The sequence below is a fragment of the Dryobates pubescens genome, chromosome 15 (genome assembly GCF_014839835.1).
Source record: "Dryobates pubescens isolate bDryPub1 chromosome 15, bDryPub1.pri, whole genome shotgun sequence".
NCBI classification, from domain to species: Eukaryota; Metazoa; Chordata; class Aves; order Piciformes; family Picidae; genus Dryobates; species Dryobates pubescens.
The window spans coordinates 13,925,392-13,942,363 of NC_071626.1; the positions used below are offsets into that span (position 1 = coordinate 13,925,392).

The 16,972-nt window shown below is 45.6% G+C and overlaps 1 protein-coding gene across 7 annotated transcripts in view; it reads left to right on the plus strand.

Annotated features, from left to right (window-relative positions):
• HIPK2 (homeodomain interacting protein kinase 2) overlaps positions 1-16,972 on the plus strand; it is a 130,754-nt gene that overhangs the window by 104,204 nt on the left and 9,578 nt on the right. For 6 of the 7 annotated variants that reach the window (XM_054168196.1, XM_054168193.1, XM_054168195.1 and 3 more), the window contains 5 exons: positions 2,366-2,585; positions 4,095-4,216; positions 9,059-9,201; positions 9,572-9,751; positions 12,879-13,160. In XM_054168196.1, coding sequence (XP_054024171.1) covers positions 2,366-2,585; positions 4,095-4,216; positions 9,059-9,201; positions 9,572-9,751; positions 12,879-13,160 — 947 coding nt within the window. The remainder of the gene's footprint in view (positions 1-2,365; positions 2,586-4,094; positions 4,217-9,058; positions 9,202-9,571; positions 9,752-12,878; positions 13,161-16,972) is intronic. The other variant, XM_054168199.1, reaches the window with a different exon arrangement.

Genomic DNA, 16,972 nt, shown 5'->3' on the forward strand with positions numbered 1-16,972 from the left:
TCTGCTCTTCCTCATTTTCTTTTCCTCAGGCAAGCAGTAATTTTGCAGCATTTTGTGTGATGGTGAAATGTTGTCCTTATTGTTTATGCTGTTGTTGGGGGTGATAAATCCTGCTTACTTAAGAAGTTGCTATGGGGAAAAGCTCATTAGTCCCTTAATGCAGCAAGCAGGACTGCACTCCCTGGGTCAGGCAGGAGTGTTTGTGATCTTACAGTACTTCAAATTGTATTGAAGTAAAAAGAATTTAAATCCTTCTGTAACCAAGCAAGGGGAAAGAAGAGTTTAGTGGTAATGTTTATTCTTCTCTCTCATTGGTTTTACTCCAGGTGCCACAGCTGACATGGGGACCCTGTGCACATACCCCCACTCCAAATATCTTGCACTCTTCATTGGTGGGCTCTGGCTTTGTAATTATGCTTTGGACCTTCATATCAGTTTTACATGCCCCAGTGTTAGGGGGTGCTGGGTTGACAAATTTTGTGTGACTGGCAGGCTGTGTTGTTTACTGTAGTACTGTATTACAACAGTGAAAGGAAACTCTTCAGGGACAGCACTCTAAGAGACTGAAGCTCAAGAAATAGCTGCTGTCTCTTAAGCAGTTTTGAAACGGGCTGCTCAAGATTCACTGTAGAGATTGCAGGTGGTGTTGCAGAAATGGTGCTTGGAAAGCAAGAGAGTTAAAAGAGTTGATCTACATGTACAGGGTGTTTCTGTGTCACTCAGAAAACCAGACTTCATGACACAAGGTCCTTTGGAACAATTCATTAAGCAGATAGACAGTGACAGGTCATGGCTTGGTGTATTAGTTACAAAAACTGGTTCCCTTTTTTGGCTGTTTCTGAGATGCTGACTAAAGAAATGCATGCTGCATCCTCCCCTAGGCCCCAGCTGCAGGGCAGAGACACCATTTGTACCGCAATTGCTAGTAGGAAATGCAAACTTGCTTTCATTTCCTTGCAGCTCACTTGATGTTAAGATCAGTTGTTGGCTGGATAGATCTGTGGTAGTCTCTAAATTCTCATAAGGGGAGTGCATTGTGAGCAGAACCAGTATCTCCAGTATTGCTAGAAGAAATGCTAGAAATGTTTCCAGGAAGAGTGTTTTAATTTGAACAAGCTCTAAACTTTTCACTGTTCTCTTCAGCATACTATTCATCATAGTTCTCTGGTGTTCCCTGTCTCTGCAAAATATCTGGGGGTTGCCTCCTTCCAGTTATGACTCCTGAGATTAGGAGTGTAGGAGCTGTCATGGTTGCTGCTCTGTGTGTTAAACATGGGAACCGATTACATATATCTCTGTGTCTGCACAGAGAGAGGAGGAGGAAGAAATGTTTCACTGTTGCATTCCTTGTGGCTGTGGCATGGGTACCCTACCTAGGCCCAGTGCCAGCTTGGGCAGCAAAAAACACTTAGCCTCCTGTGTCCTGCAGGCTTGATCAAAACTTCATCCTGGGTTCTTCCATTCACCATGTGAAAGTGTCCAATTTGCCTCCAGCAGTGATGCTGGTACATTTGATTGGAGGGGAGATGTGGGCTCTGGTCTGGTAGAGCCTAGCTGCCTAGACAGGAATGCTGAAGACATTTTTATAGAGCAGTGGCAGAGCTTTGGAGGGGCTGTTCATCTGCAACTCTTACAGACTCTGTCCAAATGAAAAACAAGTCACCCTCGAATTTCCAGATGTTTTGCAGAACACTGGGCTGATTTTTGTGGCCTCGCAACATGCCCTGATGAAATTTTTGCTCTAAGAGATTTTATTATCAAGCCAAGTAAAGTTTGGACTTTGAAAGTGTTATCATTACCTCCTTCACATTCGAACCTTAGTTTAAAAGACAGGAGCTTTCTTAGATGCAAGGTAGAGGAAAAGCTGGAATGAGTTTCCCATCTCACAACAAGTCTTCACAGAGCATGGAGGTGCTAAGTTTCTTGTACCTAAGAAATGTGAGCTTCTTCTAGAGCTATGTGCACGATGACAAAACAGTGTGGTTTGGGGTGATAGCATTTTCTGAACCCATCTTCATCATGCTGCAAATCAGAGCCAGTTAGGTGTTAAAGAAGGCTACAGTTCAGCTTTGGAGAATGTGCTGTCTGAGCAGCATGCAGGAATGCCATGCGGCCAGAGGTCCTGTGGCATGGTACAGCTGTGTTTACTCAGGCAGATCATGCTTCTTTCCCTGTTGCTGCCCTTGCTTCTCTGCTCCTCGGTGTCCTGTTCTACCCTTTTTTCAGTTTCAGTTTGCCTTTTTTTTTTTTTTTCCCCTTTATCTTGCAATATTTTACTATTTTTGTTTTTGGGTTTTGCTTCTTCCAGCGTACCCATCTCCCTCATTTTTTGTTTGTTTTTGTTTAATTCCCGTCATTCCTTTAGACCACCAACCTGGCTCCCACCTCCTCCAGTGCCACTATTTCCTTAGCCAACCCTGAGGTCTCCATACTAAATTACCAATCTGCACTCTACCAGCCCTCAGCGGCGTCCATGGCTGCGGTGGCCCAGCGGAGCATGCCCCTGCAGACAGGAACAGCGCAGATCTGTGCCCGGCCTGACCCCTTCCAGCAAGCTCTCATCGTCTGCCCACCAGGCTTCCAAGGTAAGTAACAGCTTCAATAGGTCTTGGCCAGGGGCTTCTCGCTCACCTCTGCTGTTTCACATAGCTTTTGTTGGGAACAGGCTTCCTTAGGGCAGATGATATAGTAGAAAAATTGCTGGCCTAGTACACCAGAGCAATGAGGTTGTTGCAGATGGAAATACTTGCAACAGCAGAGGATCTTGCAAGCATCTCCAGCGTCATGAGTTCGGAGTGTTTGGTCTGAAACAATGGGGCAGGAACTGAGAAGAGGGTCTGCAAGAGATTATGTGATATTTGTTGGGCCTAAACCAAGCCTGAGGCTATTCTGCCTCACTTTGTTAAATATGAAAACTTTGCCCTACAACAACAATAAATCAGTTATAAATAAAGGGTTCATCGCTTCTTAGTGATTCAGTTGTTAAAAATGGGACTCAGGAGGTTAATGTAGTAGGGAATGGTGGAGATGAGGGTTTGTCTCCATAGCAGATGCTTGTGACCATTTATCAGCACAATTCCTTCAGCTCTAACAGCTTCAGACAGCATTGCTTCTGTATTGCAGTGGCAGGTACCACTGTCAGGACACTGGAGTGATGATGAACTTTAGCCTTTTCTCCTTCCCTTGAACTCAGATGCTGTAGCAATTTGGAAAATGTAGCCAGGTACCTGTAGGAAGTGGTCTTAAGTAGATCTTAGTTCAGCTGGTGCAGCTTCTGCTGTTCATTTCTACAAGCCTGTCTGTGCAGCAGTCTCTAGGCAGTTATTAAATGTTCTGCAAGATTATCAAAGCTCTTTTGAACTACAGGAGTTCAGCTAGACCTCTTCTACATAGCTAAAATGCATCTCAAGGGTTTGACTTCAGAAAGGTGTTGCTAGAATATGTAAGCTAACATCTGCTTGCTGTCTTGAAAAACTTCTGAAGCAAAGGAGGTAACACCAGGCTGTGCTATTCACTAAGGTGGTAGAGAGGGAAGCTTTCTCCATCTCTGTTAGGCTGATGTGTGGCTGAGTCAGCAGTGATTGGAGTTTGGAATGTGCCAGCTTACGTGGTCAAATCAGAGTCTTTTAATTCTGAGTTGCACACGAGAAAATCACTTATCCCCATCAAGGCTGTCCCATCCCACTGTCCCACTTTGGTCTAAAGAGACTGTTCTTACATAGTGATGGGGTTTGGGTCGCAAGGACAATACTCAGAGGATATAGGGGAGGAGAGGCCATTATCACCCCTCTCCTCCTTTACTTCTGTGTTTACACTGTATTGAGATGTTTCTCATGCATTCAAGGCACTCTAAAAATATGAGCTCAATCTTGTAACATCTTTGAACATTTCTGCACCCTTATGCATGTACCACATTTGTAAACATTTGATCTTTGGGCTGAGGTAAAATACTTGAAACTCTTTAAGAGCCTGATTTTTCAGAGGTACTGAACACTTCTGTGTTAGTGGACATCAGTGAGTGTCTTTAGGCACCTCTGAAAACCAGACCCCTGCTGTTGATGGCTAATGCTGTACCTTCTGTCTTGGTGAAACAGGGTTACAAGCCTCCCCTTCGAAGCATGCTGGGTATTCAGTTCGGATGGAGAACGCCGTTCCCATTGTCACTCAGGCTCCTGGGGCTCAGCCTCTTCAGATCCAGCCAGGACTCCTCGCACAGGTAAGGAGCTCTGAAAACATCAAGCTTAGCAGGTGTGTTTTGTGTTGTTTAAGCTCTTGAAGGCTGAGAAGAATAACTTTCTCTGAGGGTCTTCTGTGGTGCAGTTTGGAGACTTGAGCAGCTGTATAAGGCTCTTTAGCTTACTCGGAAATCTCAAAACCTTTCCTAGTTCATTGTTCAGCTCAAAGCTGTCAGAGTCGCAAAAGTCTCTGGAAAGACCTTCTTTCCTTCTGCTTCTTCATTGGAATCAGTGGGAAGCCTCAGGGGAAGCTGTGTCTGGCCTCTTCTCAGAAGGAGCTGGTAATGACCATCCTACATCCTCCTGAATTCATGATCTCAGTGGTAGTTTGTGGCCAGGAGCTGTGCAGGTGAACTGCACGCTGATGATAAATATCTTTCATGATTCTAAGTTTTCATCAATCTGGTTTATGAGGTGCCCCTCTGTTCTTAGGCATGAGAGAGAGTTAGGGACCAGAGGCAAGGGCACCACAGCCAAGGAACAATCCTTGTCAGCAGCACTTTTTGGCACAGCTGTCCAAAATGCACTCACAGAAAAAGCATGGTTCCAGGAAAAATTCAAATGGGAATGGTTACCACCAGTCACATGCACATCCTCATGGGAAGTCACAGCTTCTCAAAAAGTAGGAACAGTTCTTGTGTTGGCTTTAGTGGATCTGCCCTTACTGGTTTTCACATGGTGCCAAGGTACCTCTACCAATATCAAAACATCTTTCTGGCAGGAAAAAAAACACAAAACTGTAAATGCCTAGTGTAATTACTATTAAGTTGTGCAGCCTGGAAAAGATAATCTACAAGTCAAAAATGCATGCCTCTGACTTGGGATTGGTTGATCTGCCATGCCTTCATTAATGCCAGTTTGGTCACATGCAGTGAGGTACCAGCAGACTTTGTGTGTTGCATTGATGGGCTAAGGCTGTTGGTGCAGCTGCCTTTCTTTGCCAGCTGCCAGTTGCACTTATCAGGTGAAGATGGATTGAAACACAACTTGCAGCTTGAGTGATTTCCATTAGCTAATATTCCCTGGGCCTTCCCGGTAGCAGAGTTTTTGTTAGAGCTGTCTGAAACACTGAACCTATCTCTGGTGCAGCCTATTGTAATGACCATCATGGGCCATTTCACTTGTTTGGTAGGAAAGGAGAGCCTAAAAGGCAGGGGAAATAAAACCAGTGGCAGGGTGGGATTGCAGGTACCCATTACTTGTGCAAGAAGTCAACCAAGGCAGTGGGTAAGGGAGATGACAGAGCTTTGCATGCCCCTGCCATTCTGCTAGGCCTTCTAGGGTGTGCTGTTTCATGGGGCTTAAAGGAGTGAGGATCAGGTCTGAAACATCCCAAAGGCAGCAGGATCCTGAAGTATCTCAGGACCTCCAGCTCCTTTCTTCTTAAGGTGGCCTTGTACAGGTCATTATGCAGTCTGTGGGAAGGAGGGAATGTTTAGGAAGAGCTGTGTGACCAGTTTGTGTACTTCCTCTTCTACATAAGCTCCCATTTCATGGGCTGCTTTCTTGTACTTTCTACTGCCATTTTATTCACTGTCACTTTCACAAGGGAAATGAAGCAGATCTGGAGAAACAGTCCTCACTTACATAGGTTTTTAATTTTTGATTTACTAGAAGAGAGACAGTTTGCCTGTTGATATATCTGTCTGTCTCACGCGATGGGAGATGTTAGCTGCCACTCTGATGGCAGTGTGCTCTGATTGATGCTGGTGGCATCTGGTGTCTGCAGGCCTCACTTGGGTTGGACTGAGCAGCTGGCCTGACAAACAAATCTGTACCCAATTCCAGTTTCCTGAATGGAAAAGCACAGCTTCTTTGTAATGCATTGTAGTCACATCTGATATCTGAGCGGCTGCATGTCTCTGTCTCAGCAGAGAGCTGTTCCTCTCATGCACAGCTGCTTATCTAATGCTCTCCAGACCAGACTACACAGTTGCCCCAACTACTGGAGGTACTGTCTCCAGCAGAGAGGTAGTGCCTCTAGAGCCCACTTCTATCGTTCCGCTTTGCTTTATTTGTCCCCCTCTGAGGGGCTTGGAACACAAGCCCTATGAGGAGAGACTGAGGGAGCTGGGGTCGCTTAGACTGGAGAAGAGGAGACTCAGGGGTGACCTTATTGCTCTCTGCAACTACCTGAAGGGGGATTGTAGTCAGGCAGAGGTTGGTCTCTTCTCCCAGGCAACCAGTACCAGAACAAGAGGACACAGTCTCAGGCTGCGCCAGGGGAGGTTTAAGCTGGAGGTCAGGAGGAAGTTTTACGCAGAGAGAGTGATTGCCCATTGGAATGGGCTGCCCGAGGAGGTGGTGGGGTCACCATCGCTGGGGGTGTTCAGGAGGAGACTTGATAGGGTGCTTGGTTGCATGGTTTAGTTGATTAGGTGTTGTTGGATGATAGGTTGGACATGATGATCTTGAAGGTCTCTTCCAACCTGGTCTATTCTATTCTATTCTATTCTATTCTCATGAGGCATGATGCCCTTTCTTGTGCTCCCAGCACTGTGTAGTGCCATCGGCCCTTCTGCCCTGCCCAGTACTCATTGCAGGTTGCTGTGCTTGCCTGCCTCAGAATGGCTGTGGCTTACAGCATCTCAGCACTACCAGCATCCAGCTCTTCCTGTGTATTGTATAAAACCAGCAGTCCCAGAGGAGGGACAAGAAAAAGGAGCTCCAGGAGTTAGAGGACCCCAGGGCAGAGGCAGTTGATGGATTTTGAGCATCTTTGTGGGCAGCTGTGTGTCTACAGCCTGTGGCTTAAAGCAAGGCAGAGCAAGCAGCCTGCAAGATGCAGAAATAGTGGCAAAAGTAACTTATTTGTAACTCCTCTATGTCTATCCTCTCAAGCAAGTGTAGTCCCTACACTGTATGCACAGAGACGAGTGGAAGGAGAATGATCCTGTCTTTACTAATAGCTTTCAGCAGCTTCAGATGTCAAAAGAGACAAAGCTGTACAGTTTTCTGGTGAGCTTCCATGATGTGACCCAGAACTGTCCCCTGTCCTTGAATAATGCCCTGAATTCTTGATTTTGCTCTCCTTTTAATTCCTTCCCAACAGCATTTCTTCCCACAGATGTCCTGCCACTGGCTTTTAGAACAAACACATTTATTCCATTAGTTGTTTTTCCCCTACTTACAAAGCGGGAGCTCTGTTTCACCAGGAGGCCCAGCACCTCCCAAGGGCAAGGGCCAGCACAGCGCTCTGCTGTGGCTGCACAATAATTGAGAGCAGGCTGCGGCTGCCAGCACAAGGCTGCCGTGTGCAGGCACAGTGCCCTGTGCGAGTGGATCAGCCTAGACAAGTCTTATCTGCAGATTAAATGATTCAGTGGTCCTTACCTAATAAGTGAGGAATTTGTGCCTGGACCCTGACACTGCATCTAAATTTATGCACTGCAGCCAGGAAAGGAGCTTAAATTTGTTCAGTTCTATTTCTGAAAAGGGGGAAAGCAGTTTCCTCCACAAGTAAATCCAGGTAGTCTCCTGTGACTGTCTGTACCACTAGTTTAGTTTCTTTTAAATCAAAGCTGGGAAGAAGAAAAAAATTAAATAAATAAGCATAAAAGGTAAGCTTTTTTCCTTCCTGATCTTTTTGTGTCTTTGCCTCTTCCTCCTACCTGCTCTGAGCTGCTTCAGTCCATGGTTGTGGCTCCTTAGATGAAGAGCTCTTAGGATCCCTGTGACTGTCCATCCTTTGCAGGTGTTGCTGAGAAGCCTCACCCATAGCAGCCTTTTCATCTAACTCAGCAACATGAAAAAATGACAAGACTGTCAAACTTCGGAGCAGAACTGGGAAAAGGGGTGGTTTTTTTTGTGGGGCGTTGGGTTTTTTGGGCTGAGGGGTAGGAGGGGATGATGGGAACACTTAACAGGATTCTTGTAACACTGGAGGTGGAGACAAATGCCTATCTGGATGAAGCCTGCTGTCTACAATTTAGTGTCCTTATAGCTGTGAGATAACACAACACAGATCTAATATAGGAGTGGCAGCTGGGATTAAGAAAGGCCAGAGCTGGTGCCTGCATTCCCCAGCCCAAGCAGTGAGAAGCTGCCAGAGCTGCCTGCAGGCAGCACATAACAAAGAAAGTATCCCAAGTCAAAAAACCAATCATCTGGCTAGTGTGTGTGGAGTCACTAGAGCAGGACGACCTGAGTCATGCCTGGGGCAGTGCAGCTGGAGGGATGGTTGCATAGCAGAGCAATGGCTCAACTCACAGGGCGGAGATTTCCACCCCTGTAAGAGGGGCACCGGCTCTGAAAAAGCGAGAGAGCAAACGGAGAGGATGGACACTCGATGTGTAGCCATGCATGGCTCCGCTCTGCTCCTCACAAAAGCCTTGCAGTTCCCTGTTCTCTTTTCTGATTCTTGAAAAAATTCTTCTCCTTTTTAGTTCTTTAAGTTCCTGAAGTCCTTTAGGTCTTGTTGGGATAGGAAGGAAGATTGTCTGTAGGAGGGGGAAAATAACAATGGGACCATAGAGCCTCGGTGATCTAGAGAATTCAGAATTGAAAGGTGCTAAAGAGCTTGATGTTTGGGTTTAAATGCTGACTGGTTTTGGTTACTCCCATTCTGCTTAACTTAAAACACAGCTGCTGCTTTGGACAGCAGAGATATTTCCCCCCCCCCCCGCTTTGTGCTCTCTATATTGATAACTTCTACTGCTTTCACTCTGGTTTCCTAACAGCATTTTTAATCTATGACTGAAAAGTAGTAAGAACTAGCTAGTGTGACCCTGATCATTAATTAGGAACCAGAGCTGAGCATGCACCACCACTCACTCAGTTTATGATGCCTCTTGTTAAGAAACTGTTTTCCCTCTGTCTGACAGCAAGCATGGCCCAGTGGTACTCAGCAGATCTTGCTCCCTCCTGCCTGGCAGCAGCTGACTGGGGTGGCCACCCACACTTCTGTACAGCATGCGACCGTCATCCCAGAGTCTATGGCAGGCACTCAACCACTGGCAGACTGGAGGTAAACTGGAGGTGCTTGGTGGCTCCCTGAAGTATCTGTTAGTGCTGGAGGAATCATGAGAATATCTGGGGTGGGAGAAATAAGGTCTCACAAGGCTGCAGAGCCAGAGGGAGAAGGGCAGAGGCTGCAACCTGCAAACTCCCTGTCTGAGACAGGGGAGCTTCTCTGCTCCCTGTCCTCGAGGTGGAGAGTCTTGTCAATGCTGCTCATTTTAGTTGGCTCCCTGGGGGAAACATTCTTTCTTAGGAGGACTGGGAGCCCAATGGGCCCTGGAGGAGGATGCCTCAGTAAAAGTGGTGGGAACCTGTGAAACAGCCTGCTGAAGAGCCGTTGGTTGCATTTTAAACGCGTGCCTGTCTCCCCCTTGCAGGAACACCCACGCTCATGGCAGCCATTACAACCCCATCATGCAGCAGCCGGCGCTGCTGGCCAGCCACGTGACGCTCCCCGCGTCCCAGCCCGTCAATGTGGGGGTCGCTCACGTCATGCGCCAGCCGCCCGCCACCGCCGCCTCCACCAGGAAGAGTAAGCAGCACCAGTCGGCAGCTCGGTGAGTGCCCGTGGCTCCTGGCACTGGCCTTGGTCATGGCACTGCTGAGGCAGATGTCTGTGGCTGGGTTGTTTCGAGCGCAGCCCTGCAGCGGAGGCATGCTGACTGGGGGCATACTCACTGAAGTCGGTCAGGCAAAATGAAGTTTGTTCCTTGGCCCACAAGTGATTAGATCCTGCTTTTTGTGACTGGACTCTTTGCTGTTTTACCTCTTCCATACACAGGTCAGGAGAGCAGATGGTAAGAGGAGGTCAGGTGCATTCTATACCCAGTGAGCATCGTTTTGTGTGGGAGGTAGTGGCTGAAGGATGGGAGATTCAGGCCCTGTTTGTACAACTCATCATGCTGCTTTTGTTACCTGAGGCCTTGTAGTCACCATAACTATATTCTCAGGTCAGCGTGATGCAGTGGCCAGTTGCTACACCTTGTCTTCACATGTCATCTCAGAGCACTTCTGAGGGGCAGTGTCTGCATTTACACAGCTTGGTGCACCTCTAGGGGCAGCATCTTCAGGAGCATGTGCCTGATGCATGCACACAACATCTGCTCTTTGAAAAGCTATGGGATGATGACCTGTCTTCCAGGCTCTGATGCCATTCAGACTCAAGGACTGGTGTGACGTTAGGCCATCTTCAAGCTCTCTAGCTCCTAACATAGGTAGTTTGCCTCTGTCTTCAGCATTATGAATCAGCAACAGATACCTTCACTGGCCTTTTTATCAAAGAATCACACAATATTAGGGGTTGGAAAGGACCTTGAAAGATCATGGAGTTCAACCTCCCTGCCAGAGCAGGATAATCTAGAGTAGGTCACACAGGCACACCCAGGCAGGTTTTGCATGTCTCCAGTGAAGGAGATTCCACAGCCTGGACAGCCTTTTCCGGTGCTCTGTCACCCTCACAGTGAAACAAAGTTTTTCCTTATGTTCAGTGGAACCTCCTATGCTCAGATTGCACCCATTGCCCCTTGGCCTATTATTGGACATCACTGAAAAGAGCCTGGTTCTGTCCTCCTGACACTTGCCCTTCACATATTCATAAACATTGAGGTCACCTCTCAGTCTCCTCTAAGCTAAAGAGCCCCAGGTCCTCACCCTTTCCTCATAAGGGAGATGTTCCACTCCCTTCATCGTCTTTGTGGCTCTGTGCTGGAGTCTTTCAAGCAGTTCCCTGAGGTCCTTCTTGAACTGAGGGGCCCTGAACTGGAAACAGTACTCCAGATGCAGTGTCACCAGGGCCTCTTGGCCACAAGGGCACATTGCTGGCTCATGGTCATCCTGTTATAACCATGGCAGAGTAAAACAAGGAGCATTTTCTAATGACATGTCATACAAAGGCAGTCCTTAGACACCTAAATTTATCAATTCAGTAGGATTATTTATCTCTGCAAGGAGGAGATTGGAGTTTGGTTCATACTGTGTTATGTGGCACACACAAATGGTAGGATGATCACACTGCCTGTCACAGCCTTGTAATCTTGCCTGAGAGGACAAGGCTGTTTTAGATCTATGTGCAGCTGTTCTGCAGAAAGTCCTCTGGGCTGTGTAACTAGCACATTTCTTTAATAACAAAACAAAACAGTGCAGAGGAGAGAACCAAAATGGGTCACTGCTTGTGCAGTGGCAGAAACAGAGGAGCTTGTGGTTTTCCTGGGTGACTGGACTAGGGCCAGAGGAGCTTTGAGTTCACAACCAATTTGACTCTGGTTAAGAGGCCACTATTTAAATCCTTCCCATTTTTCTGCTCTCTAACGTTGCATTTACTTTGGGTGGACTCCAGATGCCTTAGTCCATTCATAGAGGAGAGACAGCTATGTCCTCAGCAAGCCAGCAAAAGAGACTGCCTGTTGCAACCAGTCTGCCTGCACAGGGCCTCCCCTCTCCCTTCCTACTCCAGGGGCAGGGTGACAGTGTGCAGGAGGAACTGGATACTTTCAGAGCACCTGGGATTTCTGTGGCTTCATTAATCCTGACACTTTTGTAGCCAAACGAGGAACCTGCTCCTCTGGACAAGAGGGTGCTCCATGCTGCTCATTGGTATTCAAAAAGCTCTGCAAATGCTACTGTGCAACAATTTGTTATGCAAAAGACCCTGCGTTACTTGGTGTAGTACGATAGGGCCAGAATGACTTCTTTTTGATGGACGCCACCTATTCCTTTTGTTAGCTTTTGGGCCAAGCTGAATGTGCAGCCTAGGCCTCACTCCAGAACAAAAGTGGAACTTTGGGGGTTTTTAATTTTTGAGTCTGCACATAGGCAGAAAAAATACAAGGAAGAAAGAAAATGTGGGAAATTAATGAAATGGGCTTTACTCAGTGTGCTTTTTCTATTTGGTGGACAGGTTCTGTGTTCAGATCCCCGATCTAAGTGGGCCCTTTCCAGCTGTCAGACAGGGAAGCTGAAGTAGGAAAAGTGGAGAAAAAAACAGGACTTGAGACTGTTTTTCTACTGCATAATAAAAAGATTATTATTTTCTTTCTGATTTATACATGCTGTATCTGCCGCCCCTCATGGGAATGAAATGTCCTCCCATCTGCACGCTGTCATCCATGAGACTCCACTATCCTAAGAAGATGAAGCATTGGGCAGGAAATGTTTATTGAAAAGATTCTTAAACAGAAAATTAAATTTTCAGCTAAGAAAAGCAGTTTCCTTGATAAATGGTTGTTGGTTTCAACAACAAATTCTACTTTTACCTTAGCTTTTTCTGGAAAAAAAAGATATATCTGGTCACAATGCATCATGCAAGATGTGAGAGAAAACTATTATCATTTGAGTTGTTCTTGTTTCTGTAACTGCCAAACTGTGCCTGCTCGTGTTTTCCATGTCTGGGCTGTGTGACTAGCCTCTGCCTTCCCGAGCAAGCTCCTGGGAGGCAGCATTTCTCATTTGGAAATTTCTAGATAAAACAAAATCGAATGTTTTCACTGAAAGAAACTGCTTTTCAGCCAATTATATGGGTAAGTCATGTGAGGCACTCTGGCCATTGAAGAGGTGACTATATAACTTTTTCAGATCTCCTACACTCCGTAAATCAGTGCCACTGAGTCAGAGACCAGGGATCAAAAGCCATGGCAATGGGTATCTTAAACCAGGTTTTAACCAGCTAACAATCCTTCCCGTTTCCAGAAATGCATCCACCTATGAAGTTTCGTCCTCTCAATCCATCAGCTCGCCTCAGCGGTCCAAACGAGTGAAGGAGAACACCCCTCCCCGCTGTGCCATGGTGCACAACAGCCCTGCCTGCAGCACCTCTGTCACGTGCAGCTGGGGCGATGTGGCGACCAGCACCACGCGGGAGCGGCAGCGGCAAACGATAATCATTCCCGACACCCCGAGCCCCGCTGTGAGTGTCATCACTATCAGCAGCGACACAGATGAAGAGGAGGAGCAGAAGCATGCACCCACCAGGTGAGCAGCGGCTCTCTGCTCTTCTCTGTGTGCAGGAATGAGAGGCAGAGAAGTGTTGGAGCATCCCAAGTGTTGCTGTAGGGTCCCAGGAGCTACAGTTGGGTTTAGGCACCCACACTGTCTCATTTGAGAGGAAGGATGATGTGGAGACTAAAAGAATGGCTGAGGACTCCACAGATTTAGGTGATGTTCCCTGCTGTGCTGTGCATTTGCTGTGTGACCTTGGAGAAGTGAAGTCATCTCTCTGTGCCATAGTCTGTCATCTGTAAGATGAAATAATAGTTGTTGCTGTCTCACAGGATTGTTGAGACTTTAGAGATCCTGTGGTGACAAGCTTCTTTTGAGTCAGATAGCTGCTTAAAACAAAGACAAAAAGAAGGGCAAGGATGGAAGGCAGCTTAAAATTGCCTTTTCTTTCTCAGTGATCAGGCATCTGTGAAGATCATTAAATGACACCTTCCATTTGTGCTATTTTCCATAATAAGGTCATGAAAAACAGTTACTGGTTGTGTCATAAACACTCAATAACGGTAAATACATTGCAAGAGTTTTGCTCAGCTCTGATTGTGCTGCCAAAACATCCCTCAACTGTTGTACAATGTGGCAGAAACTCTGCAGACAGTCATAAACAAAGTCTTAAAGACCGTGGTGACTGAGTTTTGTCCTTGGAAAATTAACTCACATGAGTGAATGGTGCAGCCCAGGACTGCTGCCACTGCTGATCATCTACTGTGGATGAATGAGGACTTAATTTTCCAGGACTGTCTTTTCAGCAACTTTCGTTACATACAAGCACTCTTAGGTTTCTCATCTGATGTCAGTCACAAGATATCACTCTGTCTTGTTGTTGTGGAGAAACAGCCTTGAAAACAGCTGAATAATTACCCCCTCTTTATGTTGTAACTGAGCTGGGAATTCTATAACTTTTTCTTTCCAGTATTGTTGAGAGAGAATTTTTTAATTTATTTGGAACGTACTCCATGGTAGATTTCCCTTTAACCACCAGAGATCCCTATCTGTATCTCTGCATCTCTGTGCTGTGGTGATAAATGCATGCAGAACATACGAGATGCATTTGGCCCCAAGGAGCTAAAAATCTGTAAAGAGGAGCCACATGATTCAGGCATCCAGGACTGTGATTTCAACCTGCCCCAAGCAGCCACTGCCACTTTCCATTCCCTTTCTCCCTACCATCGAACTCCACCAAGCAGCAAGAGCTCAGTGCCTCTTAAATTCAGGCTTGCCATGAATACAGTGGTTATCACAAGGAATTGATGACAGAACAGTGTAAAATATTTCACTGTTTAATATACCAATAAATAAAATTGCTACAATATTCCTTAGTTTGATAGAAGAAGGCTGGTTTCCAGAAAGTGTTGAATGCAGGTCAGCATGGAAGTCAGGAATTCTGTAAGGGACCCCCACTTCCAGAGCTCTTAAGGGAAAGAAAGGGCAAGACAAAAGAGATGATGAAAACTAAGGTTTTGAGGTGAGGCAGCATGAAGAGGGCAGATATCTCAAGGGTTATGGGAGCTGTTTTCAAGCTTCTTTACCCATGGTGCCAAGCCCAGGCTTTGAGAAATGATGTGCAAATACTTATGCTTGCTGTCTGGGTATCATCTTGGGTCCAGAGGAGGGTGGAGGGAAGAGCTAGGATCCCGTGGCCACTTCAGTTAACAGTTGTCTCCTCTGCTTCAGCTTTGCTGCCATATGACCAGTTTCCTTCCTCAACACCTCTCTAGAGAGACAGACAGAACAAAGTTCTAAAAAATGTCTGGAAATTGAGTTGGGAATTTGGGGTATTTAAATATTTGGGCAAGGACTGCTGAGGGATTAGGAAAGTAGTCCCGGTAGCTAGACTTACATAAACAAACTGGCTTTGATATGACTAAAACATATTCAGGACACGTTCCTGCCTGGGATCAGATCCCTGGCTACTTTTTGTATCCATATGGCATATCTGTACAGAATGCCAGGGTGCCAGCATTCCTGGAGGGCCAGTGCTTAAGAGCTAGATTTAATTTTTGAGGCATGTAGAGACATATCACATGGACATGGGCTGTTCTCAGGCACCTTTTGGAATTCCAGAGTGAGTTAAATTGCCTGTGCAGATGTAACCAGACTGAGAGGAGAATTAGAGGTAGAGACACAGATGGAAAACAGCATGTCCAGAATGAGAATTTTTGGTTAAAGTCTTTGGGAGAAGTGAAATCAGCTCACTCAGTGCCTTTTGACCTGACCATACCTAAGATCAGATTCTCAGCTGGAATAAGAGTGTAGCTTCCAGTTAAGGAAGCTGTTAGCAGGATTTAATGCCAATGAACTTTGCTCCTGCCAAACTTGAAGTGCTTCTTATTAAAAGTGCATCACATTTAGGAAAGTTTTCTTAATTGCCTACTTTTTTGGCTCCAAGAAAAATGAGAGTGACAGTGAAATAAGTGCTTTAATGTAATCAGTGCCCAAATGTTCAGGGCCTGAGTCAAAAATGAAACAGTGCAAAGAATGCATCATCTCACCAACATTTATGCAAGTATTACTCTATTGGGCAATATCTGTGGGGCAGAAAAATAAGAAATTACTTGAAACATGCTGTTGGTCACATCCTGACAGTATTTTTTCAGATTAGAATACAGAAATCATGTAGTACTTGACAGATCACACTTAAATGCCTGATCCCATCTTAATGGTAGCAGTGGTGTCTTTGCATTAACTTCACTGACGTTGGATTGACTCCTGAATTTGCTACAGTACTTCATTCTCTTATTTCCTCTGGGGTTAGAAATTTCTCTTTGACCCATGAGACTAAAATTGTTTGTTTTATTGATTGCTCAGTGAGAGAGATTAGAGCTACCTGTGGTTGTGAGTAGTAGTAGATCCTTCAAGGATGTAAGAGTTCATAAGTCTCAGTTTAAGATGCACTGGTAATGCAGAGAAAATATGATACTGCTGATACAATAAAGGAGCCCTAAAGATTGTGTTTACTCCAACAGAAAAGCTTCTCTGTAGTACCAGAGCATCAGAAAGAGCTTTTCTTGCACAGAAAGAAAAATCTGTAAAATTTGGTGTAATATGGACGGAATTTTCCTATTCCTAATGAAAAGCACAGATGTTCAAATAGGATGTTTATGAACTACCAGCTGACCAGGCAAGCAGGCCAGCACATGGTCTATTTTTTTATTCACATGCGTTTTACACTGCCAATGAGTGTAGCTTGGTGTAATCCTTTGAAAATCAATTGTCAGCTGAAAATGTTGGGCTGCTGTTGGATAAAGGTGCTGGGGAGGTGATGTAAAGTGGGCTGTGGAGAACCAGCTTGATGGAGTCTTGTCAAAGGGGGCCATCTACTGGGCCCCAGCCGTGGACCAGGGGTAGAACCATGAGGATGGACCTCAGTCAGAGATTTTCAAGGGGCAAATTCCTGATTAAAAACCTCCATTTGTGAAAACAAGACTTTTTACAAGCTGTATTGAGATTTGCCTAGTAATACCTCCGACGCACTGAAATCTGTAGAGGCTTCAAAACAGCAAAAACCTTTGACTTTTATTTAAGGAGGAGAACCTGTTAGCAGGTTAAATAACTAAGGGGAAGACCTCTTTTCTAGTTTAATGGAGGATTATTTTTTTTTCTTTCAAAATATGGGCAAATAATAGGTATTGTAAAAAGAAATTAGCAGAATAAAAAGGGAACATTTTTTATCTAATTAAATTGTTTTTACCTGGTTTCTGTTGCCCACAAAGTTTTGTGTGTGACATTTTGTCCTGCAGAACAGGGGAAAAAATGTGCATATAAGAACTATTATATGAACAAGAAAC